At 44.2% G+C, this 17,834-nt stretch overlaps 1 protein-coding gene across 5 annotated transcripts in view; it reads right to left on the reverse strand.

Annotated features, from left to right (window-relative positions):
• Positions 1–17,834, reverse strand: part of LOC122668926 (acyl-CoA-binding domain-containing protein 4-like) — a 54,023-nt gene that overhangs the window by 29,986 nt on the left and 6,203 nt on the right. For 3 of the 5 annotated variants that reach the window (XM_043865506.1, XM_043865507.1, XM_043865504.1), the window contains exons 4-8: positions 16,792–16,855; positions 16,605–16,691; positions 14,259–14,447; positions 14,071–14,148; positions 99–209 (exon numbers count right to left, since the gene is read on the reverse strand). In XM_043865506.1, coding sequence (XP_043721441.1) covers positions 99–209; positions 14,071–14,148; positions 14,259–14,447; positions 16,605–16,691; positions 16,792–16,855 — 529 coding nt within the window. The remainder of the gene's footprint in view (positions 1–98; positions 210–14,070; positions 14,149–14,258; positions 14,448–16,604; positions 16,692–16,791; positions 16,856–17,834) is intronic. The other 2 variants (XM_043865509.1, XM_043865508.1) reach the window with 1 other exon arrangement.

A 17,834-nucleotide genomic window follows, 5' to 3' on the forward strand; every position in this document is an offset into this window, starting at 1 on the left:
CACATGGAACAGATATAAGCATAAGTGAATTTTTTTTGGCGGAACCATAATTCCAAAAGGTACAGATATAAAAAATGAGAAACGCATTCCATACTAACCAAGGAATGACCAGCACAGGGAGCCATGGGTACTGGAGACAATGATTCTAGAGACTCAGGGCGTGCCTTAACCTCTATTCTCGACCATGTCAAATTTCTCAAGTCCAGAACCTGCATTTTCCAAAATTGAAGAAAGATTACTTCTATAAGCACCTAGAAGCACAGCTAAAATCGATGGTGACCAGTAATAAGATGGATTTAAGTAGATCTACAAGTTAGCAGAGAATCCAAAAATGCATAAATGTATGTGTAGAATCTATTGTTTGGCATCCTCAATTTATATATATATATAAACCCCAAAATATGAGGATTTTGGAAGAAACTAAAATTTCATACCCAGATCACGCAATAGATTTGAGGCTTCATTTGTTTTTAGTGCTTAAAACACCAAAGATCAAATGTACACTTGGAGGGCCAAATGTCGAGTATCAGTATCGGTCAGCGTATTGGGAGGGTGGTTTTAAGAGAGGTCTTGGAGACGTATCAGAGAGATGCTAAGAGATGCAGGATATGCTAAAATACCCCAAGTCTAGAGCTTGAGGAGCACATGACCAAAGTACCTTACCGTGTTCAAGGTCCAGAGGCTCAAAGAACCAGCATACTGTAATTCGTACCAAGGCAAGGATAGGAAGGAGAGGAGAAGGCAAGGCACTAGTGAACACCAAAGAGGGGCAGTGGCTGGGTTAAGAGAGGGGGCTGAGGACAGGGAGAAGGACAAATACACATAAAAACACTTAACAAACACATGGATATGCTTAGGTACATGCAAGATGTTGTTTTGAAGTATAATACACCATAAATAAGCAGTAGTTAGGTCCAGCCATCAGACATTGTTAGGTGGTCGGACCCAATATCCACCACGTGGTTGATAGTTAGGCCCAAATTTTGTGTACAAGTAGGTTGTGAGTGGTGGGGGCACAGTCCCAAAGGAGGGGCTTGGAGCATCCAATCCATATTCTTTTAATCAATTTTAATACCCTGGATTTGGAGTGAACTACATCGTCATCGTCCATCAAAGGTGCCAGGTTACTTTTTAGGCATTTTAAAGAAAAAGACAAGGTTAGTCACATAAAAAATTCATGTTTAATTTGATGTATGAAGCTTGAAGCAGCTACAGACATCTGATTCTGATAATATGATATGCTGCGCTTCGCTCATAATTCACTCTCCCTATGACACTTATTATGTCTATAATGTAAGACTAGAACTAGAATAGGTCTAATCCGAGGGAGGATCAAATAGAAAATCTCCAAAGAACAAGAAAAAGAGCAATGGAATTCCCAAGAGAACAATGAGATCTCAAAAGATAACCAAGAGACTCATTGGTTGGAGGAGAATGATGAGATCTCAAAAGATAACCAAAAGAAAGAATCCCACAAATTAATAACCTGTTGAAGCATCAATGATCTTGATGTGGTAAAGAAATCAATGTGACAATCAGTTGAAAGAAATCCCAGCAGCTTGTAGCACTCTTGAGATCCATTTGAACAAAATTAAGGTTTGGAATCAAGAACCGATGGAAGGGGATGAGGGATGGTTGGGGTTGGCTATCTCAGCCTGGGCATCTCACCCATCCTATCTCAGGATTTTCACAAGGGCTCAAGCCAATATTTCATTAATCAAATTCGTGTACAATGCTGGCCCCCTTTACAAACTTATATAGAAGACTCAAAAATAGACTTAGACACTAAAAAGGAAAGGCCTAACCCAATCCTTAACTAATAAGGTAACCTAAATTGACTAGGAAAGTAAAATAATGAAAGAAATAGACTCAAAACAGGACTATAACTAAACTATTGAAGTAAATCCCGTTTTCCTACTTTCTACCCCTATTTTAGGCTCATTAAAGTGGTCAATTACAAAACAAACCCATGGGATCAAAGTCCCAATACATATATAACCCAACCCAAAGCTTATTTTCAATAAAATAAACCCTTTAGGTGACTTATCTACATCAATTCTCCCCTACTTGAAAAACATTCGTCATGGAATTTTGCAAAATGGAGGAATCAACTTTGTGTGGTGAATATCTGTCTTCAAACCATAACTGTACTCAGGCAGCTCGTGGATGTTAGGAATGTAATCTTCAAGGCATGGAACTTTCTCTTCAAAGAACTTTGGTGGCATGACGAACTCTATGTGCTCAACTTTGAAATCAGCAGTCATGTCCATGGGGTCTTCGACAGTTGTGTCTTCAACCTTCTTTACTTCAAACTCTTCAATGTACGCCTCGACATTCGAAACATCAAGGACTGATTCTTCCATGACGAAAAAAATTGTTGGAACTTCAACATTAACCTCATAGATGTCAATGTTCTCATCCAAGGGGTCTTCACACTCGTCTCCTTCAAGGGCAGCATTAATAGCCCAATCATCATCAAGCTGTGGTTCACACACCAGCTTCTCCGGAATGGATTCAATAGCTATGGTCAGTGAGGTTGCATTCTCTTGTTTCACTTGTTCGCCTCTATGGTCTTTTGGAGTGGGCTGATGTGGTGACAGTGAATTAACAAGTCGTGACATCGTATCTTGATACATGGTCAGAGGTTGCTTCAGCTACTTCACATCATCAATCATATTCTTGACCATATCGATCAATTGTTGAATTAAAACTTGATCTCCTGTAGGATTAGTACTTGGAGAAGCCATAACTTTGATACCAAATAATGTCATACTAGAACAAGAATAGGTCTAATCCCAAGCAGGGTCAAATAGAAAATCTCCCAAGAACAAGAAAGAGAGCAATGGGATTCCTTAGAGAACAATGAGATCTCAAAAGATAACCAAGAGACTCATTGATTGGAGGAGAATGATGAGCTCTCAAAAGATAACCAAAAGAAAGAATCCCACAAAATTAATAACCTGATGAAGCACCAATGATCTTGATGCTTTAATCTTCAAGAAATCGATATGACAATCAGTCGAAAGAAATCCCAGCAGCTTGTAGCACTCTTGAGATCCATTTGAACAAAATTAGGGTTTGGAATCAAGAACCAATGCAAGGGGATGGGGGAAGGTTGGGGTTGGCTATCTCAGCCTAGGCATCTCACCCATCCTATCTCAGGGTTTTCACGAAGGCTCAAGCCAATATTTCATTAATCAAATTCGTGTACAATGCTGGCGTCCCTTACAAACTTATATAGAAGACTCAAAAATAAACTTCGACACTAAAAAGGAAAGGCCTAACCCAATCCCTAACTAATAAGGTAACCTAAATTGACAAGGAAACTAAAATAATGAAAGAAACAGACTCAAAACATGACTATAACTAAACTATTGAAGTAAATCCCGTTTTTCTACTTTCTACCCCTATTTTAGGGTCATTAAAGTGGCCAATTGCAAAATAAACCCATGGGATCAAAGTCCCAATACATATATAACCCAACCCAAAGCTTATTTTCAATAAAATAAGCCCTTTAGGTGACTTATCTCATCAGTCTGTATCATGTATGCAATGGTAACTAGTAAGTGGTAAAGCTCATTGAAGATGATGGCCTTTCACGGAGAGTGGAGATAAGCTTCAATTGATATCATCCCGTATTCCCATCAATCAGAATCAGAGAAACCCTCTTTCGAGCCCACAGCCATTGGTACCCAAAATGGAAAGGCAAAAAGCTAAGCTCATTGCCCTGGAAAGATTCAAAGAAACTAGCTAAGCATGTAAGCCCCACCCTCTCCACCCTAATTTTCTTTCCGGCTCCCTGCTCACAGCCTCACAGTGACATCAAATGGAGAAAGAAGAAGAAGAGTGCGAAGGAATGAAGACCAAAAACAGGTACGTCACCTTCCCCCATTTTTCCGCTACTTCTCCTCTTCTTCGCAGGCGGGAGCTGCTGCAATCATCTCCTGCAAGCAGTAGCTCCCCTTTTTCCACTTCTTTTTCATTCCCCTCTAATTTCACCAGCGATGCAACCTCCTTCTGTGAGCAGCAGATCCCCATTTTTCCACTTCTTCTCCTCCTCTTCTTTCTCCGGCGGCAGCTGCCACTGCAATTTCCGCCTGTTGCAGAAATGCAGCTCACACTTTGTTGAGATGACACACAATGTCTTGGGTTGCAGCGACCAGAGAAGGTCGATATGACTCAAGACACATTTTTTTTCATATCGTTGCTGTCCTGCATTGGAAACCTCAATATCCGATATGTTTGGTGGGCAGAATATCCCAATCCCACAATAAATTGCACCTCAATCAATTAAATCAGAGGTTGACATTGGTGGGTTAGTGGAAATAGTTGATTGAATGATGAAAAGTGAGATTTTGGTATCCCAAAAACAGTTAGTGTAGAAGGTGCTGGTCAGTCTGTTTAGCAAAAGTTATGAGATCTAGTTCAAAACAGAATGCATAAACAACAGCCTGAGAGGTTGATTGATTAGATTCTAATTTCCACAAAGATAAAATTAGATTTTAGTAAACGATATAAGAATAAGAAAGAGAGCTGTTTTTGGTGGATGGAAACCCACAGGCAAAAACTGTGGGTGGGTGCCTAGATCTGCCATGTAGCAGATCAGATGAGGGCCTGAGGCCAAAATTATATGGACAGGTAGCTCAAATATCAAGTTTCAGCCTAATTGGAGTTGGCCATGTGGCAAAACAAAGATGGAAAAATCCGGGACTACCAAGAAAGTGCGTGAACATACAAGGGAGGGTAAATGATTGAATTTGAGGTTGAAATTTGACACATGGCCAATTCAGACCATTTCTGAGATAACCAACGGTCAGAAACTCAGAATTTGCCACATCACTATTCTATGTGGCAGAAACCGCAGAACAGATGTACCCACCCACCAATTTTGTCCGTGGGTTACCAAGCACAAAACTTATCACCTAAAAGAAATGGTGTGGTTAGTTTTTTATGAAGGTCTCAACAAACTTTACTGTGTTTATTAGGGCTAAAGGGCTGACAGTATACAATGGGCCTAGGGGTTTAATGGGTTTAAAATTTTCCAGGAGGTGAAGGAATAAAGGACTGTGAAAGCTTGAATGCAGATTTAGGGTTCAGGTTGCAAAAAAAGAGTGGTAAAAAAGATCATTTGGATTTTGGATAAAGTTATAGAAAAAGAAGAAATAGAATGGTGAGAGATATAAGAAATTTTACGTTGTCCAAGCCTCATGCTTGGAAAAAAGTACCATATTGTCAATTGGAAGAGAAGAAAGCACTTAGACCAAGCCACAGTCCTGTATTTCTTAAAAAACCTCACTAAAATTAGAAATCAACACTAATGAAAAGGAAAGAGAGTTTCGTAGAAACATTTCCAGGAAAAAAAATCCAAGTCAGAGAAGCAACAGGGTTTTCCCAAAAAATAATATTACTTCTATGAGATCAGACCAATCGATGATCCTGAACGTCTGAATGTTTTTTCCTCCGCCTTCCTCCCCTTCCGCCACCACCCCCACCACCACCATTTCCACCAGCTCCGCCTCCATCATCTCCACCAACCCCTCCTCCACTATTCCCACCACGCCCGCCATCTCCACCTCCTCGGCATTCCCCACCACCACCACTCCCTTAACCCCTGCAGGCCCCAAATCTTGGGCCTCTCTTTTCTCTCAGAACCCCTCTCCCTCCAGTGCTGGTCTCACTCTCCATTATGTGGAACCATCCTCCGACGAAGGCTCTTCCTTTGCCCTCTGCCCCAGCAACCTCCTCACTCCGGAAATCTCTAAATGGCAATCGTGCCTGGTTGGCCACTTTCTTTGTTCAAGGCCCTCTTTTAACACTGTCAAAGCATCCCTCTCAAAGCAATGGAAAGCTCATGGAATCTTGGAAATCTTCCTCCTTGACAACGGTGTGTTCATCTTCAAATTCTTCTCGGATGAAGCCAGGGCTCGTGCTCTGAATGGTGCCCCTTGGCTCATGGGTACCAAACCTGTCTTCCTCCGCTAGTGGACCCCCTACATCCAGCTCCACAAGGTCAACCTCAGCAGCATTCCCTTGTGGATTGCTCTCCCTGGCCTCCCCTTTCAGTACTGGAGTCAAGAATACCTCAGCAGGATTGGCTCTGTCGTGGGCTACCCTCTGTACACTGATGCCTGTACTCTGAAGATGGATAGAATTTCTTTCGCAAGGATCTGCATCAACGTCTCTGCAGCCAGCCCCCCTCCTTCTTCTATCACCATCGTTGAAGACGATGGTTTTAGCTTCGAGCAACCGGTTCATTATGATTGGATCCCCCCTCACAGCTTACATTGCAAGGTTTTTGGACACCACTCGAAAGATTGTTCCGGCAAAGCCCCCCTCCCTTCGATGTCTACAGCTTGCCCTGCAATGCCTTCAACAGACTTGGATCCTCCTAGTTTCAATGGTCCTTTGAATGGTCGTGGTTCTGCACACTCTTCTCCTCCGTCTGAGCATCTCTCTGGTTCGTGTGATCTTCAAGCTCCCCTTTCCGGCTCCTCCAGACCTCCCATTCGTGGAAGAAGCTCTGCCGGCCGCCTCCATAGTCGTCGCCACCGTGTCCACCCTGTCTCTGGCCCCTCCATTTCTCCTGGCCATGGAAGAAGCTCCGATCGCTGCCACAACTTTCACCGTCGATGTGGTCTCTCCGCCTCTGGTTCCCCTTCTGCCATCGAGGCCCCCTGGCTCCAGTCCCCGAGGCCCCCCTGGCCTGCTCTACCCCTGCTTCTCTGGCTCTGCCATCATCAGCTCCCCTGATGAACTAAGCCACCGTCAGCTCCAGTGTCCAAAGCCCGCTTGACGAGAACCCTTTGAACTTCGTGGCTCCCATTGGCGAATCAGATTCCCCGTCAGTCTCCCCTGTTAGAGCTCTACAGACTGATATGGCTCTGTAGCTGCCTTTGACGAATCGTGATGCATCCATCGTTGTGCCTGGAAGATCCCTTGATTCCACTTCATCCCTTAGTGTATCGAAAAGCTGGCCGTAGGCTCTTCAGGCTTCCATCGTCCTGGCTCTTGTTATGGATTAGTCTCGGTTGGTTGGCATTCTCGTGCAAGGCGAGTCTCCCCTATGCAAAGGTTTGTTTCCACTTTACCTAATCCCCCCCCCTTATTCCCAATCCCTTTTACTCCCCCCCCCTTTGCCCAAACTCCCCTCGATCCTCGGGATGCCCTTTTCCTCGGTTCCATTCCACCTACCACTCTCTCTCCTCACACCCATGCCACGTGCCATCCCAACCTTTCCCCTCTTCTCCTATCCACCCCTTAAACCCCAGGCCCTTCAACGCTACCATCCTTAATACCCAAGCCCATGCACCTCCCAAGCCAAATCCCTTACCCCCCTCTCAGACCCAGGCCCAGGCCCAAGCCCATTCCCATTCCTTTTTTTCTTATACCCTACCCATTATTAAACCCCCAGCCCATCTCTACCGTAAGGACTACACCAACCCGACCCCCCTACCACCTTGGCCCTATCCAGTTCTAACCCCAATATTCCTTCATCCATCGATACCCTTTCCCCCGACTTACCCCTTCCCCTCCCCCCCTTGTGTTGTAACCTTATCTGCTAAGTATCCCACACCTCCCCTCGGCTCGGTTTGGCCTCTCCCCCCTCGTCGTCCTTTTATCAGCAGCCCGGCCGTTGCTTATTCCCACCGGAGGTACAGAAGGGCCCCCTCTAGGAAACCCTTACCCCTCTCCTTCTAGCTCTCATGTCTACTGGCTTCATCTGGAATGTCAGGGGCATCAACTCACTGACGAAGCACAACGACATTAGGTCTCTCATCAAATCCACCCACTCATCCTATTGTGCTCTTCTCGAAACCAGAGTCCTCCAAGAGAATGCTCCTCGCATTGCCACCGCTATCGCCCCCTCTTGGTCTTTCTTCTCCAACTATAACCACTCCCCTAACGGCCGCATTTGGATCCTTTGGGATCCCACCAAAATCCATATATCCATCTCTCACTCCTCCTCCTCCTCCCAACTTCTCCATCTCCGCTTTTCCATCCCCAACTCTCCTCTCTCCTTCTTCATTTCGGTGGTCTATGCTTGCAACCAAGCAGCTGACCGTGTTTCCCTCTAGTCTGACCTCTCCCTCCTTAAATCGGGAATGGACTCCCTTCCTTGGGGTATGGGAGGCGATTCCAATGTTGTCAAATCCCAATCTAAGAAAATTGGAAGTCATCCCATTGACCTCCCTTCTGTTCTTGCTTTCAATGATTGCATTGAGGACCTTGGCCTCGAGGACCTTCGTTGGATTGGCTCCTCCCTCACCTAGTACAACCGCCGAGTGGGATCTAATCACATTGCTTGCAAGCTCGATCACTTCCTCTCTAATGAGGTTTGGCTCTCCTCCTTCCCCCACTCCCTCGCAAATTTCCATCTTCAAGGTTTATCAGATCACAAACCTTGCCACCTCCTCATCCAACCCTACTCCTCCTTTGGCCCCAAGCCCTTCAAATTCTTCGATATGTGGACCTCCCATCCCCTTTTTTCCCCTACCATCCTAAAAGCTTGGCGCTCTCATGTTTCCTGCCCCTCCCTCCCTCTCATTGCCTTTGCTCGGAAGCTTCGCCACACCAAGTCCGCCCTTAAAAGGTGGAACCATTCTACCTTTGGCGACATCCCCTCTCGTGTCTCCTCTTGTCGAGCCGACCTCTCCCTTGTCCAATCCCGGCTCCAATTGGACTCGCTCAACCCCGACCTTGCCCTTTAGGAAAAAAAAGCTTTCTGAAGAGCTCTCCTCCCTTTCCATCCAATAAGAAAGTTTCTTGTGTCAAAAATCCCGCATTAGATGGTTGGAGCTTGGAGACTCCAACACGGCTTACTTTCATCACTCCTTAAGAGCCAGGCTAAATTCCAACTCAATCGCCATGCTCCTTGCTCCTGACGGATCTCCTATTACCTTTGTCCATGACATCAAGTCTGAAACCATCTCCTTCTTTTCCTCCCTCTTCAATCCCTCCCTCCCTCCCCTCTTCCCTTCCCCTTCCCCCTGGCCTCATCGATAAGTTTGTCCCCCCCTCTTGGCGAACTCTCTCCTTGCCTTGCCCTCTGATGAGGAAATCTCAAAGGCGATCCTCTCCCACAAATCCAACAAGGCCCCAGGGCCTGATGGCTTCAGTATGGGTTTTTCCTTAATTGCTGGGACTCTATTAAAGGAGACCTTTTCAAAGCTATCCGTAGCTTCTTCTTTAAACCCAACCAACTTGCCCAGATCAATCAAACCTTCATCTGCCTTATCCCCAAGATAGTTGGAGCCTCCTCCCTGTCTGATTTCAGACCCATCTCTCTCTACAATCTCCTTTACAAATTCATTGCTAAGATCCTTGCCAATCAGATCCAGGCTGTCATCCCTTCCCTCGTCAGTCCTAATCAATCTGCCTTCATCTCTGGCAGGAGTATTGCGGATAACATTATCCTCTACTCCGAGGTTGTGCGAGGCTTTGATCGCAAATCCCATTCTCCTGCGGCCCTTTTGAAAATCGATCTTCACAAGGCTTTTGACTCCCTTCATTGGGACTTCATCTATGAAGTTCTTTCCCAAATGGACTTTCCCCCTGCTTTCGTCCGTTGGATTTACGCCTGTATCCATGGTACTAAATCTCGTTTCGTTTCGGTGTTTCGGTCTGACCGAAATTTCCGAGATACCGAAATTTCGTCGAAATATGGTATTTTCTGTGGGTGTAAAATGCAAAAAATACCGAGATTTCCGAAATTTCCGAAATATTCGAAATATTGCACGTGAGACTTTTAGTGACTTTTTCAATATCTCGCGATATATCGTGAGTCCACGATATTTCGTCAATATCTCACGAGATATCGTCGAAATATGGTATTTTTCCATTTCGGATTGGTATCGTATCTCGGACAGCTCGAGATATACGAAATTTCGCGAGATTTTGAACCTTGCCTGTATCTCCTCTCCTTCCTTCCCGATCCTTGTCAATGGCTCCTACGCTGGTTTCTTCAATTCCAAAGTCGGCATTCGTCAAGGACGCCCTCTCTCCCCCTTTCTCTTCTCTTTAGCTCTAGAAGTCCTCTCTAGGAGTCTCCAAACCAAAACGGACCTTCATCTCATCTCCCCCATCCCCAAATGCAAACTCATCAACCTCACCTATCTTACCTTTGCTGACGATCTGATGATTTTCTCAAAGGCCTCTCACTCCTCCATCTCTGCCATCATGTCTTCGCTCCATCTCTTCGAGACTCTCTCTGGTCTCCGCATAAATCTTCTCAAATCGAAAATCTCTCTTTCTGGTATCCCCGAGTCTGACAAAGAGACTCTCCGGAGTCTGACTGGCTTCTCCATTGGTACCCTCCCTGTCAAATACCTCGGCCTTCCTCTTATCCCTGCTAGGCTTTCCAGTCATCACTGCATTCCCATGCTAGACAACATCCGTAAGCGTCTCCAGCTCTGGAAAGGCAAACTTCTATCCTATGCTGGTAGACTTAAATGCATCAGATCTATCCTCCAAGCTTCTTACATTTACTGGTGTGGTATCTATGGTATCCCTAAAGCCACCATCAAGGCTATGGAATACCTCCTCTGTCCCTTCCTCTGGAAAGGAAAAGAAACTTCTAAATTTCTCCACCCAATCAGTTGGAAATCCATTTGCCTTCCAAAGCTGAAGGAGGCCTAGGCATTCGCCGCATCCACGACTCCAATACCGCGGGCATCCTTAAGCTCATTTGGAAAATCTCCTCCAAGCATGACTCCATCTGGGTTAACTGGGTTCACTCCCATCTCCTCAAAAAGGACTCCTTCTGGACTGTCCCCATCCACTCTGACTCGTCTTGGATCTGGCGCAAGATTCTCCTCCTTCGCCCCCTCGCCCTTAGAGCCATCTCCTCCTCCATTGTCAACGGATCCTCCACCTCCCATTGGCTTGATCCCTGGCATCCTCTCGGAGTCCTTTTCAACGTCTTTGGGCCGAGGTCGATCTACTCCTCTGACATTCCTAAATCTGCCCCCCTTACAATCATTATTTCTCAAGGCTCTTAGTCCCCTCCTTCCCCTTTCTCCACCATCCTTTCTTAGGTCTGGCCGTCCCTCCCCCTCCCTCTCCCCCTCCTACCCAACTCATGCGGATAAGGTTATTTGGCTTCCCTCCCCCAACGATCTCTTCAGCTCTGGTTCGGCTTGGAACTTTTCTAGAAACCCTGGCACCCCTGTCCCTTGGCACAAGCTAGTTTGGTTCAAAGGCCATATTCCTCGCCACAACTTCACTGTTTGGAGATCCCTTAGCCTTTGCCTTCCTACCTAAGCATTCCTCCTACACCGTCACATCCCTGTCTCCCCCTCTTGCATCTTTTGTTAGAATGGCACCAAGGACTTAGCCCATCTCTTCTTTGCTTGCCCATTTACTGCCACCATCTGGAAAAAAAGCCCTCACTTCCATTTGGTCATGCAATAGGAGACCCCTCGCCTTTGATAGGGAATGGCTCTAGTTGGATATGACCTTTACTGGAGACACAATATGTGACACTGTCGGAAAGCTTGTTTTTGGCTCTGCTAACTACCACATTTGGATGGAAAGGAATCTTAGGAGATGGACTTCCAACTCTAGATCTTTTTATATGATTTGGAAAGCCATCTCTTTCGATGTATCATCCAAGCTCAGTTTTATCCCTCGTAGATCCATTATTGATACCCCAAGGAACAGGAATATTGTTGTGTCCTGGGGTCTTGATCTTTCTATTTTGAAGGCCCCCACCTCTGCATAGGTTGGCTCTCGGCTGCCCCCCCCTCTCTCTCTCTCTCTCTCTCTCTTCCCCTTTCCTCTTTGTATATCCCCTCCCCCCTTTTTCTTGCCCCCTCCTGAGGTTCGGTAATATATTATATTCACCAAAAAAAGAAAAGGCTTATTTCAAAAAACATTTTTTTTCGCTTCACCTGTCACGGTGATGGCCTGAACCCTCCATGTCCGATCACCCTGGGGTAGTGCCACCACCACCCAGGGCCTCCCTTCTCCCTGTCCCTGAACCTAGACCTTGGTCCTCCCTCTTCTCACCCCAAAACCCCTCCTCCCATGACGGCTTCCCCCTTCACTTTGTCCCTCCCACTTTCATCAGTAGCTTCAAGGCAGGTTAGGCAGCCCATTATGAAGCTGACCTCCTCCTTCACGAGGCTAAGAAATGGGATCATTACCTTGTGGGACACTTTATGGGAACTCGACCCCCCTTCCCCCTTGTAAAAGCTTCTATTTCGAAGCAATGGAAAACAAAAGGTCGTTTTGATACATACCTGCTAGACAATGGATTCTTTATCTTCAAGTTTGCGGAAGATGAAGACAAAAGTAGAGTTTTGACTGGAGGTCCCTGGAACGTTGGAAGAAAAACCCTCTTTCTCCCTCAATGAAACCGCTATCTCTAGCTGAATCGGCTCGATCTCAGTTCTCTTCCGCTCTGGATCTCTCTCCTTGGGCTCCCTTTGCATTTCTAGTGTGAGGAGGGTCTTAGTGTGATTGGCTCAGTCCTTGGAAATCCTCTCTTTTCGGATGGCGGAATAAAACTTCAGGACCACCTCGCTTTCGCCAGAATCTGTGTGGAAGTTCCGGCGGATTCTCCCCTGCCAACTTCCATCCTCGATGATGAAGGGTTCTCCTTCAACCAGGTTGTTCACTATGACTGGAACCAACCCCCACCCCCCCCACCCCGCAGTGCTTATCTTGCAAGGTCTTTGGTTACTTGACCGGAAAATGCCCTGATGCTGGGAATGAAGCCACCACTGAAGCTTCTTCTGATCTGCCTTCTTTTATCAAAGGTCCAAACCCTGCCATGGAGCTTCAAAATCCTCCAGTCGAAGCCTCTATTTCTCTTCCGGCAGCTTCTAAGCACCGCAACCCTAGTCGTGGCTGGAGAAGAAGTCGCCATAAAAAATCTCACCGGAAAGAGCTCCCAGTTTCGACCTCTCCCTGTCATCCCTCTGAGCAAATGGTCCCACCTGCTACCGCAGTCTCAAACCGATTCACTCTCCTCCAGCCTGCCTCCTTCTGCGTTGATGCAGCTTTCCCCTCCCACAATGAGCTGGCCTCTTCCCCACTAGTCTCCTCTGACCCTTCGACTGCTGCGCATGTCTCCTCTGCCAAGCTTGTTGAACCTACTAACCCCAAGTCTCTCCCCTTACACCTCGGTATCTCCTCCTTCCTCAAATCGAAGACTAAGGGATTTTTATCCCCTAGGCCTTCTCTCTCTTCGATTTCCCCTTCCATCGTCGTGGTCCCCCCTTTACCCATTCCCTCTGCAGCACAGCCCATCTCCTGTCCCTCATTGGCTGGCCCATCTGGCTCAAATGGGCCAGTTCCCTCTCCTTTATCCTCTTCCTCTCTGGTCCAGCCCATCTCCTATTCCTCTGTGGCTGGCCCATCTGATTCTAATGGGCCAGATCCCTCTTCTGTCACAACCCTTAACTCTACTCGGCTTCCCCACCCTTCCGCCTCCCCCTCTCCTCACGTTTTCCATCGTCATAACCCTAACTTCCCTCGTTTCCCTAAGAAGCGTCCCTACCTTTCTTACTCCCTGCCCGCCCCGGAGTTGAATTCGCCTTTCAATTTGGATAACAAATTCTGCTCTATGTGGTGAGCCTATTGACCCAGGTTAGTTGGTCTTCTCGAGCCGGGCTTGGTTCCTTGGATTGCCTGGCGTGTTATCTTTTTGCACGTTTTTTGGGTAGGGCTTTGGCCCTTTGTATTGTCCCTACTTTTTGGTAGGGCTTAGTGTTGGCTTTTGCTTGTATCCTCCCTCCCCCCCCCCCTTTCTTCCTTTGTTAATTGAGTTATTTATTCATCCAAAAAAGAAAAGGCTTAAATCTAAAACAAAAAAACATAAAAGTAAACAAAGAACTCGCATCAGTTGGATTCTGAAACAAACTTCTGTGAATGACAAAACCATGGTTCTATGCACAAATTGAGTAATTCCATCATCAAGGCAGCCAATCCCTACAACTTAATTCTCATTCAAAAGAAAGCCCCATGTCCCACATAAAAGAGCCCATTGCTTTTGCATTAATGGATAATCATTTCTATACAAATATAATTTAAGAAATACCAAAGACCAAAGTAGCCTCAACAGCATACCTGAAGATCATTAAGATAACGACCATTATGGTTTCCACCGAAAATATACATTTTATCTTGAACCACAGCAGCTCCATGCTACAAACATTAAAAGACTCAATACAAAGACTACAACAAAGAAGGAAACTTCAACTTATTAAAAATAACATCAAACAGACTATTATAAGTCTGAAAGGTATAAATGATACCTCATATCGGGCTTTTGGGCGTTGACCAGATATTGAAGGTTGAACCCATTGACCATAAACACCAACTGAACCAAGGCCTTCCAATACAACATCCTTATCCTGAGTCTCCATGCCCCCATTTTCAATGGAGATAGTCTTTGGCTCAGGAAAGGAGTTCCCATTCTGAGTGACTGACTCAGATTTTGGATTCTGCAGTGAATAAGACATAAAAGAAAGTGAAAGGAAATTCAAACCATATAGCATGCTTACATGAGTGTTTATGTATGATGACACCAGGTGAATATAAGTGAGTGCTGATTACAGGGGGAAAAGAATGGAAATCTGAACCCTCACATGGTCAAACCCAGTGCACCCCAACTTGCACTTGTGTAGCAACTAGAAACACATGTGGTAGTAACAAAAATGGAAGAATAAAACGCACTCATAGTTTTCTCCACCCAAAAATAAAATGAATTTTCTGCACATTCTAAGTTGTTTAAGCTCAAGTCTACATCCAAAAAGCAGAGTTTAAAATGATCAGATTTTGGATGTTGAAAAACAAGTTCTTTCTTTGCAACAATCCTGAATATTTTTACATAATTTCTGAAAATTTGAATCCGATATCCAATGAAATGAAATTTAAGTCATTCTCAACCTCAAATCACAATCATCTTCAAGATGGTTTTATCTAATCTTTTAGACATGGAATGCATTTCTACAATGAGCAATTAATGTAGAACTAATCCCCAACTAGACACTTAGGAACTAATTCCACAGTAGGATAATTCAATGCTTACAATAGCACTAAATACCCCCAAATTCCCAGCAATATAAATACCAGTAACTCTTAACAGTAAATAAGAAATAAAACACCAAATAGAGAAGAAGGGGATAGATAGTTTGAGTCTCTCACTCACACCTAGGCCTCTCACCTCACACTGGCTCTCACAACAACCATGGCTAACAATCACGCTTTTCTTTAATTCATTAATTCGTTGGAGAAGGACTCTCAATGGTCCATTACATATATAGTGACAGTTACTATTACAAGAAAGAAAATAAAGCAAAATAGAAGTCCCTTACAAGATAATATTGGAACTTGTACAACAAGTAATATAAAATCCTAGCTATTAAATCAAATTAGAAACTAATAACTAAAGATTACACGGAAATAGAAACTACACTAACAAAATAGCAACTAATATCTCCATCAAATCTCCTCCATATGGGCCCACACCATTGTTCATGTGAACAGTTAAGTGAATAGAGTTTTGGTCCTTTTCTTCTTCATGCTTCGATCTACATCAGCAATGCACACCCAACTACTCCACGAATCAGTAACAGAGACAGACCACGACTTTTGTTTTACACTTCCACGGAGTGATTCTGACTACAATCACATGGTACAAATGATTCTTTGCAATGATTCTTTTTTTACTGGGGAGGGGGGGAGTCTTCTAGGGTGGTTTTACAGAAGGGAAAATCTCTTGCTTCTCATCCTCATAGTATTAAATCTTGTTTCGGAAGGCAGTTTCGGTCAGACCGAAATTTCCGAGATACCGTTTTTCCATGAGTTTTGCTTGGCCATTTGTGGGTGTAAAATGCCGAAAAGACCGAATTACCGAAACCAAATGACCGAAATTTCGATGAAATAGTGCATTTTTTAGACCAAAATTACTGAGATTTCTGAAATTTCCGAAACAAGATGACTGAAATTTCCGAAATACTGCATTTTTTTCAATTTGATGTTGCATTTCGTTTTGACTCGACCAAAATACTCGAAATATTCGAAATTTCAACCGAAACAAAACGATATTTTGAACTATGCTCGTCCTAAGAATCTCTTACCCATTCTTTTATGGGTATTGTTTAGTAACTTGGTAAGTATTAAAAAGAGCGTACCCAGTGCACGAGGCTCCCGCCACTGCAAGATCTGGGTAGGGTCATAATGTACGCAGCCTTATCCCTGCTTTCACAGAGAGGTTGTTTCCAGACTCGAACCCGTGACCACTTGGTAACAATGGAGCAACCTTATTGTTGCACCAAGGCCTGCCCTCTAACTTGGTAAGTATTGTTTATCATAAAATCACAAGTAAGAATAAAGAAGTGCTTCAGAGAAGAATCGCTCTAGCAAATCAGATGTGATACTGATACCAAAAGCATATAGATTAAAACTTAATATGGGTTTATATAATCTTGTCCTCCTCAAATATTGTTTCTTCATCAGATATTATCTATCTCCTAAGCTAGAGGAATTAAAAAACAATAAATAAATAAATACAACAAAAAAGTAAAGCCAACCGTATGCTAATACATGCCAAAGGGAGAGAGAAAGACTTAAGGGGGGGAGAGTCAAGATTTTATAACTTTCAAAGAGCTCACATTCATCTCCACATCTACAACAGGCTCGACCACAAATTCAGGAACCGTTGAATACCACCCTGGTTCTTCTTCCTATTTGAACAAATCACATAGGAAATAATCAGCTCACCAAAGTTTTAAGCATTCCATAACAACATAAGGAGCGAAAAAAATTCTAAAACTTTGCAGGCACCTCCAAGATTTTCACAAAAAGGCGCATTGCTTCTGTTGAGGCCATATTTCCAAGCCCATGCCAGCTGTAGAAATGGAAACAGCTTTTAGAAGAAAATACATTACGGAGTAACAATTGATGAATTATTAAATATCAAGGGCAATAGCAAAATGCATACAATTCAAGTTACCTACATTGAAACACAAATGTAATATAGCTACATCCTACATGACTCTTTATATGGAAATCATCAGAGACTTCTAGGATGAAGCTTGATTAAGATGAAGAGGTGACCTCAAACAAATGTAAATACACTAACAAAATAAGTTGGGGGGGGGGGGGGGGAAAGAAAAAAGCAATCTACGTGGAAACTTGGAAGCAATAAGGGCATAATTCCTTAAAAATGACATTACATCAAAAGTTTCTACAAACAATAGTGATCAAGGAGAAAAAGATGCTGCAAAAGCCAAAAAAGTATACAGTAAAAATGCTAAAAACTGCTAGTTCAAATCAGGAGGAAAAAATTAAATATATTCAAATATTTTTAGAGCTTCAACGGTTTTCCATAGATCAAACATGTTTACTGTCAAAAAAAAAATGGGTAAATTACACATCACCCCCTGGTTTTCAATCGAAACTCAGATCACCCCCTGGTTTTTTAAAAAACTCAAATCACCCCCTGTATTAGACCCCAGTATGACAAATTAGTCCCTACCGTTAGTTTTATGCTGTTAAGTGATGATGTCAGCCAGTTAAATAATTTAAATTCCTAAACTACCTTTGACCAGTGTTGAGTTACTATTTTACCCTTGAATCTAAAAACCCCAAAATTGATCCTCTTCCTCACACCACTCTCTTCCTCCCATGACCTGCAACTCAATCTCAAGCAGAAGAGTCGCCGGAGAGAAAAAAGAGAAGAAATTGTGACGGAGACATCGCCGCTGCGGCAATGGTGGTGGTGATTTGGCGACCGAGGTGATGGAAGCTTCCCAAATGGCAGAGGCGATGAAGACATCAGAAACTGTGACGGGGACATCGGGTTGTCAAATTCCTTACATCTGTGG

This window comes from Telopea speciosissima, chromosome 7 (genome assembly GCF_018873765.1).
Source record: "Telopea speciosissima isolate NSW1024214 ecotype Mountain lineage chromosome 7, Tspe_v1, whole genome shotgun sequence".
Classification (NCBI taxonomy): Eukaryota; Viridiplantae; Streptophyta; class Magnoliopsida; order Proteales; family Proteaceae; genus Telopea; species Telopea speciosissima.